At 40.1% G+C, this 18,911-nt stretch overlaps 1 protein-coding gene across 5 annotated transcripts in view; it reads left to right on the forward strand.

Moving 5' to 3' along the window:
• The window catches only part of PHF2 (PHD finger protein 2), a 412,799-nt gene that overhangs the window by 307,679 nt on the left and 86,209 nt on the right, over window positions 1-18,911 (forward strand). For 4 of the 5 annotated variants that reach the window (XM_089678677.1, XM_089678680.1, XM_089678679.1 and 1 more), the window contains exons 10-13: window positions 6,736-6,827; window positions 8,032-8,121; window positions 8,482-8,907; window positions 14,691-14,813. In XM_089678677.1, coding sequence (XP_089534803.1) covers window positions 6,736-6,827; window positions 8,032-8,121; window positions 8,482-8,907; window positions 14,691-14,813 — 731 coding nt within the window. The remainder of the gene's footprint in view (window positions 1-6,735; window positions 6,828-8,031; window positions 8,122-8,481; window positions 8,908-14,690; window positions 14,814-18,911) is intronic. The other variant, XM_089678678.1, reaches the window with a different exon arrangement.

An 18,911-nucleotide genomic window follows, 5' to 3' on the forward strand; every position in this document is an offset into this window, starting at 1 on the left:
ATCTGCGAAGAGTGGTGCCTGTGATCCTGTCAAGCAAGATGTCCCCGGACCTGTTACATGGTAGTGAGTTGGTTGTTCCCCTAGTGATCCCTTGGGTTCTTCGGTACCCTCTCTGTTTTCCTGAAGAAGAGAGTGTCTTGAAATGCAGAACAACATGCAATCACATCACATGTTATCACTTGTCATTTTAACATTTGTCTATGTCATTTTTAATAGTTGTGCTATAATATGTGACAATAAAAATTGTATTTTTTGCGAATTAACAGTCTGGACGCCTGTAAAATCCCAATCCGCATATATTTTTTCTTTTTTACATTGATTTGAAGGGATGATAGTATTCCTGGGGATGTGAAAACAATCAACTCTTGTTGTACACGTATTGAGTTGATTTTACTGTAATTGTTGTGATTGGCGTTGACAACCCAGCAAAAAGGGCACACTCAAACTTGGCTCTTATCAAAAACTGGAAGTGATATCACATTCTGCTCTGCCAGGACACTTTCATCCTTGGCGCCATGAGGTCGTCTAGCCTGTCAGAGTTTGGACTTGCATCCAGGTTTGGGGACTTGTGAGGAGCGGAAAAGATTTAAAAGAAAGCAATTTATCTGCGGTTTGTTCATATGTACTGTACATATATGCATAAATATGGAATCCTTAATTGAAAATCTTGCATTGTAGTACCATTAGCAGGATTGGCCCATTATTGTCACATGATGGCTGGGAGGGAGTCTCCAGCTCAGTGCAAGTTCTGACTAGAGCTCCGACTTGAGCTTGCATAGGGCTGTCTTCCTTTACTCCTAGTAGTTGAATATAGTGGCAAAAGATAGGTGAGTATATGCTGCTAGGGAACGGCCATACTCTGCTAAGGAACAGCCATACCCTGAGAAACTGCTTAAGGCGACGATAATTATAGCTTTCCCATAGAAACAAATTGGGACAGCAGCACAATATGAACTGGCCATTTTCCGAAAAAAGACTGCAGCTCCAAGAAGAACCACATGGTGAAGATTGCTATATTGCGATTGAAGGTAAATTTTTCATCTAATGGGAAAATCTCAGGTGGGTATGGGAAACGTATAACAGAAAAACTGTACAAACATATAGTTGTCCTTTAAAGCAAACTAGTTGCCGTCACCCTACATAGGCAAAGCACAGGTTCTCTTTAGACCACCTTGAACTGCTGTAGATGGTGGCATATGGACTCATAGACTCCTTGGTGTGCTCCATATATTTGTGTCCCCCAGGACTCTGAACCATGCAATAAAGCCAGACTTTACTAAGAGACCAAAAACATTTTTTGGCTAACATTCTTTGCACAGACACAGTGACATATATTTGTTATAAATACAAAATAATGTGCACTTTAGAGGAAAAGCTAACTATGTGTGTCAACAGCCCATTTGGAACTTTTTTTACCAGTGCACATTTTTACACTGTATTTAAATTTGTATCTGAAATGTTGTGCGAGGTTTTTCATCACAAATAGGATGTGCAAGTAGGTCATAAGTAAAGAGTGTTTTTTCCTCTTTAAAAAAAAATAAATCCTTATTTGTTAGGTTGAGAGTTGCCATAAAGATGAGTTTCCAAAGCAAACAGTATGTGGCCTCTTATTCTTTTTTAAATATAAAAAAAAAAAACACTGGAAAAAAGGGAAAATGGAACAGCTATAGGCAAAAGCTTTTAATGGAAAGCTTTTTAATAAGAACTAAACGGATTTCTTACCTCTCAAGGTCTAGCAAAGTCAAACCATTGTTTTGTCCTTCAACGTGTTTGCCTGTAATGGTTTTGCCATTTCTGTTTTTTTTTCTCTGCCCACTATGAGGTTCAGCACCAGAAACAACAAGAAGAGTTTAGACAATGGGATCAAATAATATAATGCACATAGGTCTTTGGTTTTAATGGAGTTTATTACACCTTGCACAACGTTCTCTATGTCATGTTAGTACTTATATGCTATTTCAGTTTATGTAAAATGTCTTTTTGTATTTTTAGGAATAAAATAACATGTAAAAATAAACAATAATAAAAACAACTAAAAATACTGGCAGAATAAAAAAAATACAGTTTCCTGCCAATAAAGGATAAGTTCACCTTTTGCCCAAAAATGATAAATGCACATTTTTTTTGCAGGTAAATAAAGAGGCATTTTATTATTTTTGTTTGCAGAAGCCTGTAGAGCATTGCACCAGCGATCAGCAGATCACTGGCGCCATGCAGGTCTCCTGCAGACCTGTTAGTATATCTGCTTGCCCATACAGGATGTACGGGCAAGCAGAGAAATTGACAGGAAGATTCAATGAACTACCACAATTCTTCACACTGCCGTGGTAGTTCATTGAGAACTACAGGCTGTCAGGACTTGTAGTTCATTCATTCACAGAACACTATGAATGAATGGCGTGGCTGTGTGGGCGGTGCTGTTAAAAAGTGACAGCTAATACAGAGAACTTCTCCATGTACTTCTGGGAAAGGGGGGGGGGATCAGGTGGTGGCTGCAGCATTGGGAACATGTTACATGTTCCACCCTAAAAATGGGAGGAACGTCTAACAGGTTCCCAAAGGTGAACTTATCCTTTAAATTTAAACATACAGTGTGTACCACAGTCACAAAACAACCAATTCATGCAGTTTTTTCTAAATGAAATGCTTGTTTGTGAAACAGGACTATTTATTTTTCATGACAGCGCAGGGGGCACAAATATATTGGTTACCTTTTGAAATGTTGGAATATTGTGATTTACAGTATCTTTACCATCTGCCTTTTGTTGGAGACCATGCTTGACTGAATGGATTAGTCACTGGTCCTGGGTGAGTATTTGTGTGGGCAGATAGGAAAGAATGCCTTCTGCTGGACAGCGCCCGGTGGTGGATGGCGGGGATGGGCCCTCTTGGGGGTTAGGCTGCTACCTTTTCTGTGCAACCTTACAGTCATTGCTGCATGTAAAAAGGAAGGAGCGCTCGGTGTCCAGAGAAGTACAACTTCTAAAGTATGGGTCATAGACATTTAATAAAAATTAGTAACATGTACATTAAGTCAAAATTTTTCGGAGGCATAGACTCCCCCGTTATTAGGGCTAGCAAACAAAACAAAGGATGGATAGAAGTTACATATAGCAATATATATAGGCTGTTTAAAAAAATGAAACAAACACTTTTTAATCAGAGTATATCATCAAGTCATTTAAACTCCTGAGATATTGATCTGGTCAGTTAAGTAGCAGAGGAGGTTGTTAATCAGTTTCAGCTGATTTGGTGTTTGAAATTAACAGCAGGTGCACTAGATGGGCAACAATGAGATGACCCCCAAAACAGGAATGGTTTTACATGACATTTTTTTCCCTACTCATCTTTTCTGACTGTTTTTCACTAGTTTTGCATTTGGCTAGGGTCAGTGTCACTAGTGGTAGCATGAGGCGGTTCCTAAACCCTACAGAGGTTGGACAGGCAGTCCAACTCCTCAAGGATGACACATCAATACTTGCCATTGACAGAAGGTTTGCTGTGTCTCCCAGCACAGTCTCAAGAGCATGGAGGAGATTACAGGAGACAGGAAGTTACCTTAGGAGAGCTGGACAGAGCCGTAGAAGGTCCTTGACCCATCAGCAGAACTGGTATCTGCTCCTTTGTGCAAGGAGAAACAGGATGAGCACTGCCGGAGCCCTACAAAATGACCTCCAGAAGACCAAACAATCAGAAACAGACTTCATGAGGGTGGCCTGAGGGCCCGACGTCCTCTAGTGGGCCCTGTGCTGACTGCCGGGCACCATAGAGCTCGATTGGCATTTGCCATTGAACACCAGAATTGGCAGGTCCACCACTGCCGCCCTGTGCTTTTCACAGATGAGAGCAGGTTCACCCTGAGCACGTGACAGATGTGAAAGGGTCTGGAGAAGCCGTGGAGAATGTTATGGTGCCTAACACATTGTTCAGCATGACTGTTTTGGTGGTGGGTCTGTGATGGTCTGGGGAAGCATATCCATGGAGGAACGCACAGACCTCTACAGGCTAGACAGTGGCATCCTGACTGCCATGGTCGACACCAAACACCACATTTTTTTTTGCTTACAAACGATTTTATTTTTCAAGAAATAGACTGTAAAATGACATTACAGCATCAAACCGTGTGTAAAACAGCAACAAGGCACAATGGAATTGTACATTTCAAAAAGGCACAATCATATAGAGTAAAGAAAAAGTGAAGAGAAAAGAAGAAGAGAGAATAGAGTTTAAGTACATGAGCAATATAAATAAAGAGGTAGGCAGAGTTATACATCCACCAACAGAGCAAGTCCATCTACCCAAACATGGAATGCCCTTAGTCATGTAGTAAATGTCTATGAGTTTTCCAAATTTCCCATTTTCCATCAAAGGAGTGCATCTTGTCCAGTAAAGTATAGTGAATTCTTTCCATGAGCATCACAGCATCAACTCTATGTAGAACAGAGGCCAATGGTACTGTGATAGATTTCCAGTGTAGGGCGATAGCCCACAGGGTGGATATACAAATAGTATGGATTAGCCTCATAACCTCAGTCTGAACCCCCGGGATACGAGCTCCCAATAGGCAGGACTACATAGTCAGATATATCAGGGCACCCACAAGTGCAGAAGCTACCTCAAAGATCTTGCGCCAAACCAAGGAGAGGATTGGGCAAGCCCAGAATGTATGCACCAGAGTACCGGTAAGGCCACAGCCCTGGAAGCATAGGTGGGATGTCCGTGGATACAGGGTGTGTAGTCTAGATGGGGTATAATACCATCTGGTTAATACCTTGAGGGCTGTCTCACGGACAGAGAGAGAACTAGAGCTCATACGTATGTTATTTACCATGGAATCCCAATCCTCATCCGAAAAGGTGATACCACTATCCGCTTCCCATTTTTGTCTATATAGAGGGGGTGTGGGAAAGTAACTAACCAGGAATTGGTGATACAAATCAGAGATAAGACCCTTGCCCCTAGGAGAGTCACGGCTAATGCGTTTGAAGAACAAAATCGGAGATGAAGGTATAAGGCCAAAATGTGAACTATAAAAATGTCTAATCTGTCGATAACGACAGTACTCACGAAGTGGAATATCAAAAAGTATGTGCAGCATCTCAAAGGTGATATAAGATCCTCCTCTTTGAAAGTCAGATAACCTGATAAAGTACCACCAACGGAACACCTGTGGAGAGGAAAATGGCGTAATAAACTGTGGTTCAGCAAAAAATGATGCACCTGGGGAGACAGAGGAGACCAAATTTAATTTAAGTTTATATCGGCACCGAAGCATCAACGATTGGGCAACAATGGAATTATGAATACTTAACGAGCGGGGGGTGGGGGTGGGGGGGATTTGGCCAAACACCAAATTTAACACACCTGCTCCCCATTCACACCTGAGACCTTGTAACACTAACGAGTCACATGACACAGAGAGGGAGAATGGCTAATTGGGCCCAATTTGGACATTTTCACTTAGGAGTGTACTCACTTTTGTTGCCAGCAGTTTAGACATTAATGGCTGTGTGTTGAGTTATTTTGAGGGGACAGCAAATTTACACTGTTATACAAGCTGTACACTCACTACGTCACATTGTAGCAAAGTGTAATTTCTTCAGTGTTGTCACATGAAAAGATATAATAAAATATTTACAAAAATATGAGGGGTGTACTCACTATTGTGAGATACTGTACACACACACACACTGTTTAGCATAAATAAATAAGTACACCCCAATAGATTTGTTAGAAAACCTTTCCTTTCCTTTCAGAATCAATATTTTCTATGACACTATACTACAAAATAATGTGAGCCATTGATTGCAAACAAGATTTGGTAATTTGCACACACAAAAAATTAATTTTCCTAATAAATTCATTCAAGACCATATATATATATATATATACGCTATAAAATGAAAAAAGATAATAGAAACATGTATAAATAATACTATATAAATATAGCCACATTTCATGAATATAAATATCCCTTTTTGTCCTGTCTTTTCAGACAGCAAAGACACAGACAGCAAAAAATAAAAATTACAGGCAATGTAACCACTCCTCACCCTATCCAAAACAAAACAAAAAACCTGTCTTGGCAATATATGCTCTTAAAACATAAAATGTTTATGTTATTTTGCTGCAATTACTGTTTGTCACCAAAGCTGACACCTTGTCAAAGTGAGATTGCATCGTATTTAAAGTATATGTGAACCTTCTCCTTGTAAAACAATCCATTCAGTTTAGGATAGAAATGAAAGGTAAAACACTTGTTTATAGATATAAAAAAAAACCATTGTAAATACCCCCCTTTTTTTTAATAAGTGATCACATACCCTCTCTTCTCAGCTACATAAGGAGCTGGAAGAGGAGAAACAGCAGTATACCTACCTTCCCAATGAATGGATGTTTGGGGGAGGGGGTGGAGGTGGAGAGCTTGTTAACATATGTCTGATCATTGGAGGAGAGCATATTGTCTTCCCAGCACAGCTAGAGAGCCGTCCTTGCTGCGCTCTCATGCCTAGTGTTGTCAGTTTTTAATAGGAAAGCATAGGGATGGGAAATTCACACAAAGGAAGCAATACAAAGAGAGCCAGATACTTTACCGTACAACTTATGGAATGTTTGGGTTACATATTCTTTAATTCCAGAATAAAAGGGCTCATAATAAAATAGACTTCAATGTATGACTTCCATGTTGGCAAAGAAGAAGCTATTGTATTAATTATGAGTATTTTTTTACTTTAGTATTACACAAGGCGGGGAAGCAGCCAGTACCGCATCTTGTCCTAGGGGCCAAAATACTGAATGGAGCCTTTAGATCATGGACAAAAAAACATGTAAGGATCTGAGTTATTGGTAATTTCAATTGCTATGGTATTGCATGCATGCATTTGAACTTCATTATATTGGAAGGACTTTGCACACTGCACCTGCATTAGTTGTTTGTGTTTTTGTACCCAACATTTTTGCTGTGTGTTACTGAAGTAGAACTTTAGGCAAACAGCCAATTTCAGAGTTCATACCTGTGAAAAATTTTACAGCCATAATGTTGGGCAAAATGTTATAACCCATAGCAACCTAATTTCAGGTGTCTTCAGTCCAGGATAGTCAGAACCATGAAATAGCATTGCTGGGTAGGTGCTATTCTTTACTGCACTGTGCTTGTGTAAAATGTGTGACAATCTAATTCCCGGGATGGTCGCAGCATAGCACTATGGTGGTGAGTCACACAGCCATTCGCACTCGAGCATGCTCTGACATGTTCTAACTTTCACTCGCCGGGGTCGCAGACCAGTTGACCCAGCCTTTACGGAGTAGCAGAAGACATAACACGTATGCGGGTTGCACTGTTGGGAATTTGACAGGACAGGAAAGTGACAGGAATTTGGAGCAGCGGATTAACATCAAATTTTGTGTGAATATTGGCAAAAGTGCAAGTGAAACTTCAGCAATATTACAGCAGGCTTATGGTGACATCCCATAAAGAAATGTGTTTGAATGGCATAGGCGATTGAAGGAGGGGTGGGAAGATGTCCTCGATGGTGTAAGAAGTAGGCAACCAAAAATGCAAAGAACGAATGCAAATGTGGACAGAGTGTGAACCCTCCTGTGCTCAGATTGAAAATTGAGTATGCGAATAGTGGCAGAAGAATTGCAATGAACAGGGAAACAGTGCGGCAGATTCTAATGGAGGATTTGGAAATTAGAAAGATTTCCGCAAAGATGGTGCCTCGAATCGTGAAAGAACGCCATCTTCAAATTTCATCTGATCTTTTGAAGAATGCAGAGGTGTTTGATAATCTTTATTTTACACTCCATTCTGGGATTTAAATTGTTGCACCTCATAGTTTACATGATAGAAAGCTATTTTATCCAGATGCTTAGCGATCAATTGCTAGTGATATTTTTAGTGAAATTTAGCTAAGGAAAAACCTCCTGTGTAGCTCCAGCTTTAATTATAAGTTTTGTTCACCTCTGTTCTTAAGCTGTATACTCTTTGTTTTTTAGAGAAACTTAAAATGTTTCCATTGGTTTTCCTAGGCTCTCCTAGAACATGAAGATGAACTTCCTGAACATTTCAAGCCATCACAGCTTATCAAGGATCTCGCCAAAGAAATACGGTTAACAGAGGTGGGCTTTTTCTGTCGTATTTATAGTGTACTTTGTGTACACTAGGTAAAGTAACAGGTTCATTTTATGATATGAAGTATAGGGTACTTAGTGGAACAAAACTGGGGATATTATTATCCTTTTGGCTCATCCTCAGCTCCACCATGTTTACATATCTGGTGCGTACACACATGTGTAACAGGTCTCTGCCAAGTCTTTAGAACCTGGCAGAGACCTGCAACACATTTGTGCATTTGCAGACATTTCTGTGTATGCACAGTTAAGCCGCCAGGGTTCTGACATCAAACTTTATGGGGTTCTGTGGCTTAGACATGTGCCATACATTTTACATGTTTTGTTTTTTGTTTTTTTTAAACCCAGAATGCATCAAAAGTCACCAAGACAGATATTAGTGCCAACACCATCCCAGAAAGTAACAATATTGTGGAGAAAATCGAGAAAGAACCGAAAGAAGAGCCTCCCTCGCCAGTGCCAGAAAGTCCACCACCTACGGAAAAACTTACGAAAAAAAAGACCAATAAGAGTGAAAAACTGTCCAAACCCCCCAAACCTCCGAAACCCCCTAAACCCCCCAAAGAGGCGAAACCTGTCAAAAGTGCCAAACCGCCCAAAACTCCAAAACCACCTAAACCTCCCAAACCTTCTAAAAATAAGGAAGGAGGCAAAAAGAAGGCAAAGAAGATGAAAGACTCACCACAATCACTACCTACCACTCCAGACCTCGATGTTCTCGAGGCTCACACTAAGGATGCATTGATTAAAGTTGACACACCAAAGAAGGTAACGGTGAGTACATATAATTTAATTCTTTGATAGAAGTTTTAGTGTATTTGGAGCTATCATATTTAAAGTACACATGCCATGGAGAAGTATGGAGGCTGTCATTGACGATGCCCTTCTGAAAATGAAAGTCAAAGAAATTCAGAATTCTTTATATCTGTACATGACTTTAAAAATATTAAAACCAGAGCAGTAATCACAGACTATATAATGTCCTTTATAGTCCAAATGAAGGGTGCCCTATAGAGACCTGAGAAATGTTAGAGTCTTTTTGGACCATATTAATACACTTTACATGAACTTCAACATTTGTATGGTGCTCCTATTTCTGCACATTTGAGATGTTGTTTCAAGAGCCCTTAATGGTTTGGCATACCAGAGAGTAGCCTGCAAATTACATGAGAAAGCAGAAGATATACCAGACCAAGACACTCTATATTGCCAAAAGTATTGAAATGCCTGCCTTTACACATACATTAGCTTTAATGGCATCCCAGTCTTAGTTTGTGGGGTTCAATATTGAGTTAGCCCACCCTTTGCAGCTATAAGAGCTTCAACTCTTCTGGGAAGGCTGTCCACAAGGTTTAGGAGTGTGTCTATGGGAATGTTTGATCATTCTTCCAGAAGCGCATTTGTGAGGTCAGGCATTGGTGTCGGACAAGAAGGCCTGTGCTCTAATTCATCCCAAAGGTATTCTATCAGGTTGAGGTCAGGACTCTGTGCAGGCCAGTCATGTTCCTCCACCCCAAACTCGCTCATCCATGTCTTTATGGACCTTGCTTTGTGTACTGGTGCGCAGTCATGTTGGAACAGGAAGGGGCCATCCCCAAACTGTTCCCACAAAGTTGGGAGCATGAAGTTGTCCAAAATGTCTTGGTATGCTGACGCCTTAAGAGTTCCCTTCACTGGAACTAAGGGGCCAAGCCCAACCCCTGAAAATCAACCCCACACTATAACCCCCCCTCCACCAAACTTTACACTTGGCACAATGCAGTACCGTTCTCCTGGCAACTACCAAACCCAGACACGCCCAAAGAATTGCCAGACAGAGAAGCATGATTCATCACTCCAGAGAACACATCTCCACTGCTCTAGAGTCCAGTGGCGACGTGCTTTACACCACTACATCCAACGCTTTGTAAGGCTTGGATGCAGCTGTCCGGCCATGGAAACCCATTCCTTGAAGCTCTCTACGCACTGTTGTTGTGCTAATCTGAAGGCCACATGAAGTTTGGAGGTCTTTAGTTATTGACTCTGCAGACAGTTGGCGACTTCTGCGCACTGTGCACTTCAGCATGCGCTGACCCTGCTCTGTTGTTCCCAGTTGCTTCCACTTTTCCACTAATACCACAAACAGTTGATCGTGGAATATTTAGTAGCAAAGAAATTCCACGGGTGGACTTATTGCACAGGTGACAACCTATCACAGTACCACGCTTGAATTCACTGAGCTCCTGAGAGCGACTCATTCTATCACAAATGTTTGTAGAAGCAGTCTGCATGCCTAGGTGCTTGATTTTATACACCTGTGGCCATGGAGGCAATTGGAACACCTGAATCCAATAATTTGGAGGGGTGTCCCTACACTTTTGGCAATATAATGTTTATGTATATATGTATGTACAGATTTTTTTTTCTTTATTGTTATTATTATTATTTAATTTAAAAATGTTTTGAACAAAAAGGATTGTTGCTTTTCTGATGCCACAGTAAATATAAATAGTGTTTAATGCTTTATAAAAATTCTTTATATTACATAGAGCCTATAGGATCTCAGCTTTCTTACACAGGATAGAAACCAGGGAAACCCCTTGCTGTGACAAATGCAGTTTAGATCATAGAGACCTTATGCAACTCCTGTGGAGATGTCCTAAACTTATAAGATACTGGGATATGTTGGTTTCTAAGATCAAAAATACTTTTGGTATACACATTAGCAATTCCCCAGTCACCTGTATATTTGGGTGCTTTAAATATGCTAGTTTGGGCTTGAACACCATGTTAGATGAGTGGATTGCAGAATTCAAGAAGCTTACTGCATATGAAAAAACTATATATGAACTTGAGAAGTTACACAAAAGAACACATTATTATGGGCTAGGTGGTTGGATGCTGCCTTTTGGGCATAGTGATAGTCTATGACATATTGCTTGAGGTGTCAATCAACCGAAGTGCTGACTTGTTGTTGAGACTATCAACCAGAGCTATGACTTGTTAAGAGTACAAATAGTGTAGATGGGTGTAGCGTTGTAGGTATAACTGGATGCCCTGTGGTTGGTACTTGCTGCATTGTTATTTGCCTCTGTACCTAAAAATATGTAAAATAAAATCTTATTAAAAAATAAAATCTCATGAAAACAAACAAACATTTATATATATATATATATATATATATGTATATATATATATACACACACACAGTTGTGTTCAAAATAATAGCAGTCAGACATCACTAACCTGATCAATCACTGTTTTTGGTAGAAATGATATTTCTACATGGGAAATAATTTACTAGCAGGTGTAGTAGAGTAATAGAAATCCAACAGACCCAACAGTCATGACATGCATGCTGCTGATTCTGTGTAATTGAATCACTAATTGAAAGGGGCATGTTCAAAATAATAGCAGTGTGGAGTTCTATTAGTGAGGTAATTCATTCTTTGAAAAACTGGTGGCAATTATTGCCCTTATTTAAGGAAGGAAGGCAGCAAATGTTGTACATGCTGGTTACAGTGCATTTCTCTCTGAAATTCTGAGGAAAATGGGTCGTTCCAGACATTGTTCAGAAGAACAACGTACCTTGATTAAAAAGTTGATTGGAGAGGGGAAAACATATAAAGAAGTGCAGAAAATGATAGGCTGCTCAGCTAAACTGATCACAAATGCTTTAAAATGGCAACCAAACCCTGAAAGACGTGGAAGAAAGCGAAAAACTACCATTCGAATGGATAGAAGAATAGCCAAAATGGCAAGGACTCAACAATCAGCTCCAGGAAGATCAAAGAAGGTGTAAAGTTACCTGTAAGTACTGTTACAATTAGAAGACGCCTATGTGAAGCCAAGCTATCTGCAAGAAGCCCCCGCAAAGTCCCACTGTTGAAAAAAAGACATGTGCTCAAGAGGTTACAATTTGCCAAAGAGCACATTGACTGGCCTAAAGAGAAATGGCGCAACATTTTGTGGACTGATGAAAGTAAGATTGTTCTTTTTGGGTCTAGTGGCCGGAGACAGTTTGTCAGACGACCCCCAAACACTGAATTCAAGCCACAGTACACTGTGAAGACAGTGAAGCATGGTTGCACAAGCATCATGATATGGGGATATTTCTCATACTACGGTGTTGGGCCTATTTATCGCATACCAGGGATCATGGATGAGTTTGAATACATCAGAATACTTGAAGAGGTCATGCTGCCTTATGCTGAAGCGGAAATGCCCTTGAATTGGGTGTTCCAACAAGACAACGACCCCAAACACACCAGTAAACGTGCAACATTTTGGTTCCAGACCAACAATATTGACGTTATGGAGTGGCCAGCCCAATCCCCGGATCTTAATCCAATAGAAAACTTGTGGGGTGACATCAAAAATGCAGTTTCTGAGGCAAAACCAAGAAATAGAGAAGAACTGTGGAATGTAGTCCAATCATCCTGGGCTGGAATACCTGTTCACAGGTGCCAGAAGTTGGGTGACCCCATGCAACACAGATGTACAGCAGTTCTCAGAAACAGTGCTTATACAACTAATTATAAATTAAGTGATTCAAAGGAAAGCAAAATCTTCAAACATTTTTCAGTTTATATAGTGAATGTTTGAGTTTGTAAAGAAGAATACAAACACTGCTATTTTTTTGAACAGTCTAATATTTACTTTTCTTCAATTTTTTTAGAGGAACAACACAAATTTTATTTATTTTTCTTCATGTTTTGATTTGGAATAGAATGTGTAGTGTTCCCAATGCATTTGTGTGTATGGAAATAAAAGCTATTAGAAGGATTTTGAGCTTTATTCACTTTTTTCAACACACTGCTATTATTTTGAACACAACTGTATATATAACACACACACATCACACACACTATGGCTCTAAAGCCAAAACTTTTTTACCCTAACGCATTCCCTGCTTTAAGGTAAATATCTTTTATGGCTTTCTGCCTTCTCAGCTTGAAGGGCAAAAAGGGTAAAAGAGATCCAGCACTGTGCATGGCTGCATCTCTTCTGTCTTTTCCTCTCCACACAGGACTCAAGCAGCAGCAGCAGGAGCCATTGACTCTTGCTACTGTCAACCAAATGCAGTGAGGAGGAAGTGGGGGCGGTGCTAAGCCACGCTCTATAGACACACGCAGCTCAGGAATGAGCACACATTGTGTGCCCCCATAACAAGGGGTTTGTTATGGGGGCACACAAAAAAGCAGAAAGAGCCAAGACCACTGGTGGGGGACACCAGAAGCGGATGTTCGGGGTCGCTCTGTGCAATACCATTGCAGAGAGCATGTGAGTATAACATGTTTATTTTTTTAATTAAAAAAAATTACCTTTGGCAAATCTTTAAGTAGTATTTAGCAGAAATATGCTTTAGTAAGGTGGCCAAAAGTGAAATTATCTACAGGAAAACTGATAATTTAGAGCAGTAAAACATGGAAAAGGTTACATTATTTCATGTTTTCATTAGATTAGTGCACAAAGCCCTATCGCTTTTTACTGCCCTACTATGCTTGTTAAAATAAATATAATCCTTAATTGGATAACATTTAGGGCTTGTGTACACAGATTGTGTTGACCTGCATATATTGTGCATCTAAGAAACACATCACCACCACACCAATATGCCACTAACAGACTCCTTCAAACGGCAATAGTGACAGTTGCCTTCCTTTATATGACTAACAAAAGGCTTCTAATCTTGGTATGCTGATTATAATGTTTTTAATTTATTGGCCTATAATACAAAGGTTCCATTCATTGCTTTGCCACTGCAGCACCCTCTAGCATGGCAATGTCATTGGCCATCTGGAGTGTGGCTGATTATATAGTTCCATTGATGCATCAAAGGCAGGTCAGTAGATTCATGTTTACCTCAATAGTTCAGTGTAAATTGCCGTTCTGAGGCTGCATTTCACCTGTTTTGTGTTGCATTTCTCTGGATGCAGCATGTTCTGTTGGGAATGTGCTTGCATGGCAGACAAAACAGGTTAAGTGCTGCCTTTTGCATTGGACTGCATGCATTTGAGCTGCACTGCGTTAGGTTGAAAAGCTTGCGTTTGAAAGCAATGCTCATCTTCACAAGCCCTTAGTTATGTATAATAAACATTTTACTTTGTTCAAGGTTTTTTATCCTCTTTTGCAGCCCACTGCTGCTCATCTTATCCAGCCTTTTTGTCATTTCCTGTCTATATGCACAACATAGTGGGCTGCACATCATTGCTTTGGATTGCCTTTCTGATATTCAAGATGGTGGGATATAAATACACAATGTGTGTAAGCACAGCCACTTGTAAATTTCATTATGGGAACATGTGATAATGGAGGGGCACAACTGGGAGACAGTTGTCGCCCCATAATACAAAGTGACTAAACAAGGAACCACATAGCAAAATCTCCTTCTATTGTTTAGTAAGACCTAGAGCAACTTTTGGAATTAATTAACATGTGAAAGTTAATATGAGATTTTTGTGATTGGGTTTATATATTCTTTTATGTCATGTCATTTTTTTATTCTTGATCATGAATAAGTTCAAGTAGATAAAGCAAATCCTAGCCAACGCTTTCATACATTTATTTTTCTCCAGGCCCCCAAGGAGGAGATAAATGTCTCTAGCAAGGAGGAGACAGTTAAGCAGAACAATGATGTGGAAAAATTTGAAATGCGGGAACAGAATAAAATCAAAACGGAAGCAAAGTGGAAATATAAGGTATAGTGAATGTTGGAGTACTAAAGAGAAGAAAGCTTTTTTTTTTTCTTAAATAACATAAGCACATGAAAATTAAATTCATCAAGCTGGTCATACAGAAAGAAAAAAAAAAAGATCCTTATATGATCCCCCTTTACCCAACACGACACATCTGTTATTAGGTGCTTGTCAGGTTACCCCTCCTAACAGCCTATAAATCAATTATGGTGACACCCCCCCCCCCCAGGTAATTTCCTGTCTTCTTTGCTTAAATATCCATGATGAACGCAGAACTGGGCAAAAATGTCTCAACCTGTCTGCTGTTCAGATTCTAATTTCACAGTAAGTTTACACACTGTACAATTATTTCACATATTTTTGTGTCATAAAGTCTCATTACCACCTAAAATTCAGATTTTGAATATCTTTTCACTGTACTCAAGGGTGGGTTACTCAAGGTGCAACCAAAAGCCAACCTGTGTTGGGCAGCACAGTTGCTAAATTTTTAGCACTTCCATCTGGCAGCAGTAAGATCGTTGGTTTGACCAACCACGGCACCACCTGCCTGGAGTTTGCATTTTCTCACTGTGCCTGTGTGGGTTTCCTCCGGGTATTCTGGTTTCCTTCTATACTCCAAAGACATGCTGGTAGGTTAATTGGCTCCTGTCTAAAAAATTGGCTCTTGTATATGTATGTACTAATGTGAGTTAGGGACCTTAGAGTGTACACTCCTTGAGGGTTAAGGACTGATGTGAATGTACAATATATATGTAAAGCACTGTGTAAATTGGCGGTGCTTTATAAGCACCTGTAATAAATAATAATAACAAATATATTACCCATTCAGTGCAAAGCAACAGGCCTGTTTGAATGCGCAGAAACATATACTTACCTATCCTTTCCCCCCTTTCACTTCAGTCAGAATAAAGAGCTAAAGGAAATTCCCAGGAACTCTTAAGTATGGAGGAGCATGTGACTGCTCCGGGCCAATCAGTCCAAGTAGACCTGTGTGAGCTACCTCTTAGGTAACACATGCCTTATACAGGGCTTTCCTTTAACTCCCTGCACATGAACAGAGCAGTTGTGGAGCAAAAATAATATTGTAAATATATGTATGTATATATATTTGAGTCTGTTGAGGTCTGCATTAAAGTGAACCTGCTGCTTTGCCCTTCTTGAGCAAACCACTAATCCACTATTACAGTGGTCGGCAAGCCGCGGCTCGCGAGCCAAATGCGGCTCTTTACACGCTTTAATGCGGCTCTTGTGTGCCGGGCGCCCGCTCCCCTCCCTCCTCTCGGGCGGCAGGGACTCTGCAGCGTGATCCAAAAAAAAAACAGCCAGGGCAGCGCGCTCAAATGCAATGATTGGCCAGTCTCGCTGCCACTCACATCCTGATAGCCAGTGATTGACTGTCAGGATGTGTGTAGGCGGGGCAGCGTGACAAACGTGAGAGGAGCTAGGCTCCTCTCACAGTCCGCCCTGAAGACCGGAACGGCGCGGGAACACGGCGAGAGGAACGCGCGGAGCAAAGGTAAGTGAATTGACACAGGGGGGACTTGGCTTACTACTTGCTACTTACTTACTACTACTATATGAGGGATGAATTAATATGGGGGATGAATTACTATAGGGGGGATGAATTACTATGGGGGATGAATTACTATGGGGGATGAATTACTATAGGGGGGATGAATTACTATATGGGGGATGAATTACTATAGGGGGGATGAATTACTATATGGGGGATGAATTAATATGGGGGATGAATTACTATAGGGGGGATGAATTACTATAGGGGCGATGAATTACTATATGGGGGATGAATTACTATATGGGGGATGAATTACTATATGGGGGATTAATTACTATATGGGGGATTAATTACTATATGGGGGATGAATTACTATGGGGGATGAATTACTATATGGGGGATGAATTACTATATGGGGGATGAATTACTATATGGGGGATGAATTACTATATGGGGGATGAATTACTATATGGGGGATGAATTACTATATGGGGGATGAATTACTATGGGGGATGAATTACTATATGGGGGATGAATTACTATATGGGAGATTAATTACTATATGGGGGATGAATTACTATGGGGGATGAATTACTATATGGGGGATGAATTACTATATGGGGGATGAATTACTATAAAAACTTATTGAAACTAAAAACAGTGTACCATCCTATGTATTTTCAGTTTTAAAAATGTGGCTCTCAAAATAAATTTCAATCGTGGTTTTGGCGAGATTTGGCTCAGTTGAAAAAAAAGGTTGCCCACCACTGCACTATTAGTACTTACCAGTAGAGTTAAGAGTAATGATTCATCTTGAAATTATGAATACAGGGGTTAGAAACGTACTTACTCTTTTACCTATTGTGAGTCCTGCTTTTCTACCTGTTTTCTTACCATGGCACATGCACAGTGCTGAGCAGCTGATTGTACCTTTAATCACACTGTGAGTGCTTTTCTGATCAAAGACACCCATAATGATTAAACATGGGGGTAGCCTTCCAAACCAGAGTAAAGATGAGAATTTTCCATGGTAACTAATTAACAAAATAATTCTTTTATACAACCTCTGCTAAGAATGTTTGCCCTTGGTTGCGCTTGCTATGGAATCTCCATAGGAATAAATAGAAAATTAAGCAGGGAGCGTGGCTTTTGAAGCTTAGACTGAGAAAAAGGGGGGCTTCTGTCGAGGTCTGAAAGATAGGACTGGTGAATACAGAGGCTGATGCAAGTGACAGGACATGGCTTGTCCATTGTCATCAACCTCCATACAACAGTGCCCAAGCAGAGTTCAGTGACTAAAAGCACAAAACAGTGCCAGAAGCAAGTGGCCCAAGGTGCTCTCCTAGCTACAGCATCCATAGACGCTAATAGTGGTTGCACTAGCCATCTACTACACAGGAATGAGATCTAATTTCTGGGTGGACCTACATTATAGAGCTCATCAGGTCCAGCAGCAAACACTTGTCAGACTTAAGTTGTTTATCGGTGCTTTTATTTGAACAAGATGTTAAAATGTAACTCCACCAGTACTCATTAACTGTTTCGTTGTTTAGTGCACATCATGTTCTTTTGTGCAAGAACAAGCTGTAAAATTATTTATTGTTTCCAGTGGAATTAATTAGAATTTTGATGGTAGACAGATGCTTTATGTTTAAAGTTATAGTAAGTTTTTTTGTGATATTTTGGTCCTCAGGTTTTTTTAGCCCATTAACCGTTTACTCTGATCATAGACTCTATCGGATGCCTATAACAATTGTTCAGGGAAGCACAAGCGGTACATTTACATGCACCAGTCTTATCATTTAAAGTGTGTAATTTGCATGGGAAAATCAAACATATTTGATAAGAATAGCATACCAAAACAACTGTCTAATCAAACATTTGGTGAACGGTGCATGATTTTAGACCCTGAGCACAGCATAACTTTCTTCTGCACAAATCAGTTTTATTTTAGCTGCTTCCAAAATGTGCAGATTAACTGCACATTGTCTATTGCTGACCTAACACTGTACAGTGCAGTTTTCAGCCAACACTATGCTCATCTGCTTGCTATCACACCAAGCTGTCCTTGACAGCACCAAGCCCAACTAATGATTGGTAACCAATCATAGTGGTTCCCGATCATGTGATCACTATGTCAGCTAGGACTTAATCAAAACATGCAACCTAGAGGTTCATTCACAAAAAAAGTCTTTAGCCTACAAATGACACTGCAGACTGGAGATAGCAGTATGTCTTTGTTTAATAATGTAACTGTCAGATGCAGTTTCAGTATATAAAATTAAATAATAAAAATAAATAATAAAGTAAATAAAAATCATAAATACATTTATTTATTTCAGATACTTATATAGCACTGTCAATTTACGCAGCGTGTTACATATATATTGTACATTCACATCAGACCCTAACCCTCAAGGGGTGTACAATCTAAGGTCCCTAACTTACATTCATATATACACATACTAGGGCCAATTTAGACAGGAGCCAATTAACCTACCAGCATGTCTTTGGAGTGTGGGATGAAACCAGAGGAAAACCACGCAGGCACAGGGAGAACATGCAAACTCCAGGCATGTGGTGCC

This window comes from Staurois parvus, unplaced genomic scaffold (genome assembly GCF_062004578.1).
Source record: "Staurois parvus isolate SC_StPar_1 unplaced genomic scaffold, SC_StPar_1.0 ptg000209l, whole genome shotgun sequence".
NCBI classification, from domain to species: domain Eukaryota; kingdom Metazoa; phylum Chordata; class Amphibia; order Anura; family Ranidae; genus Staurois; species Staurois parvus.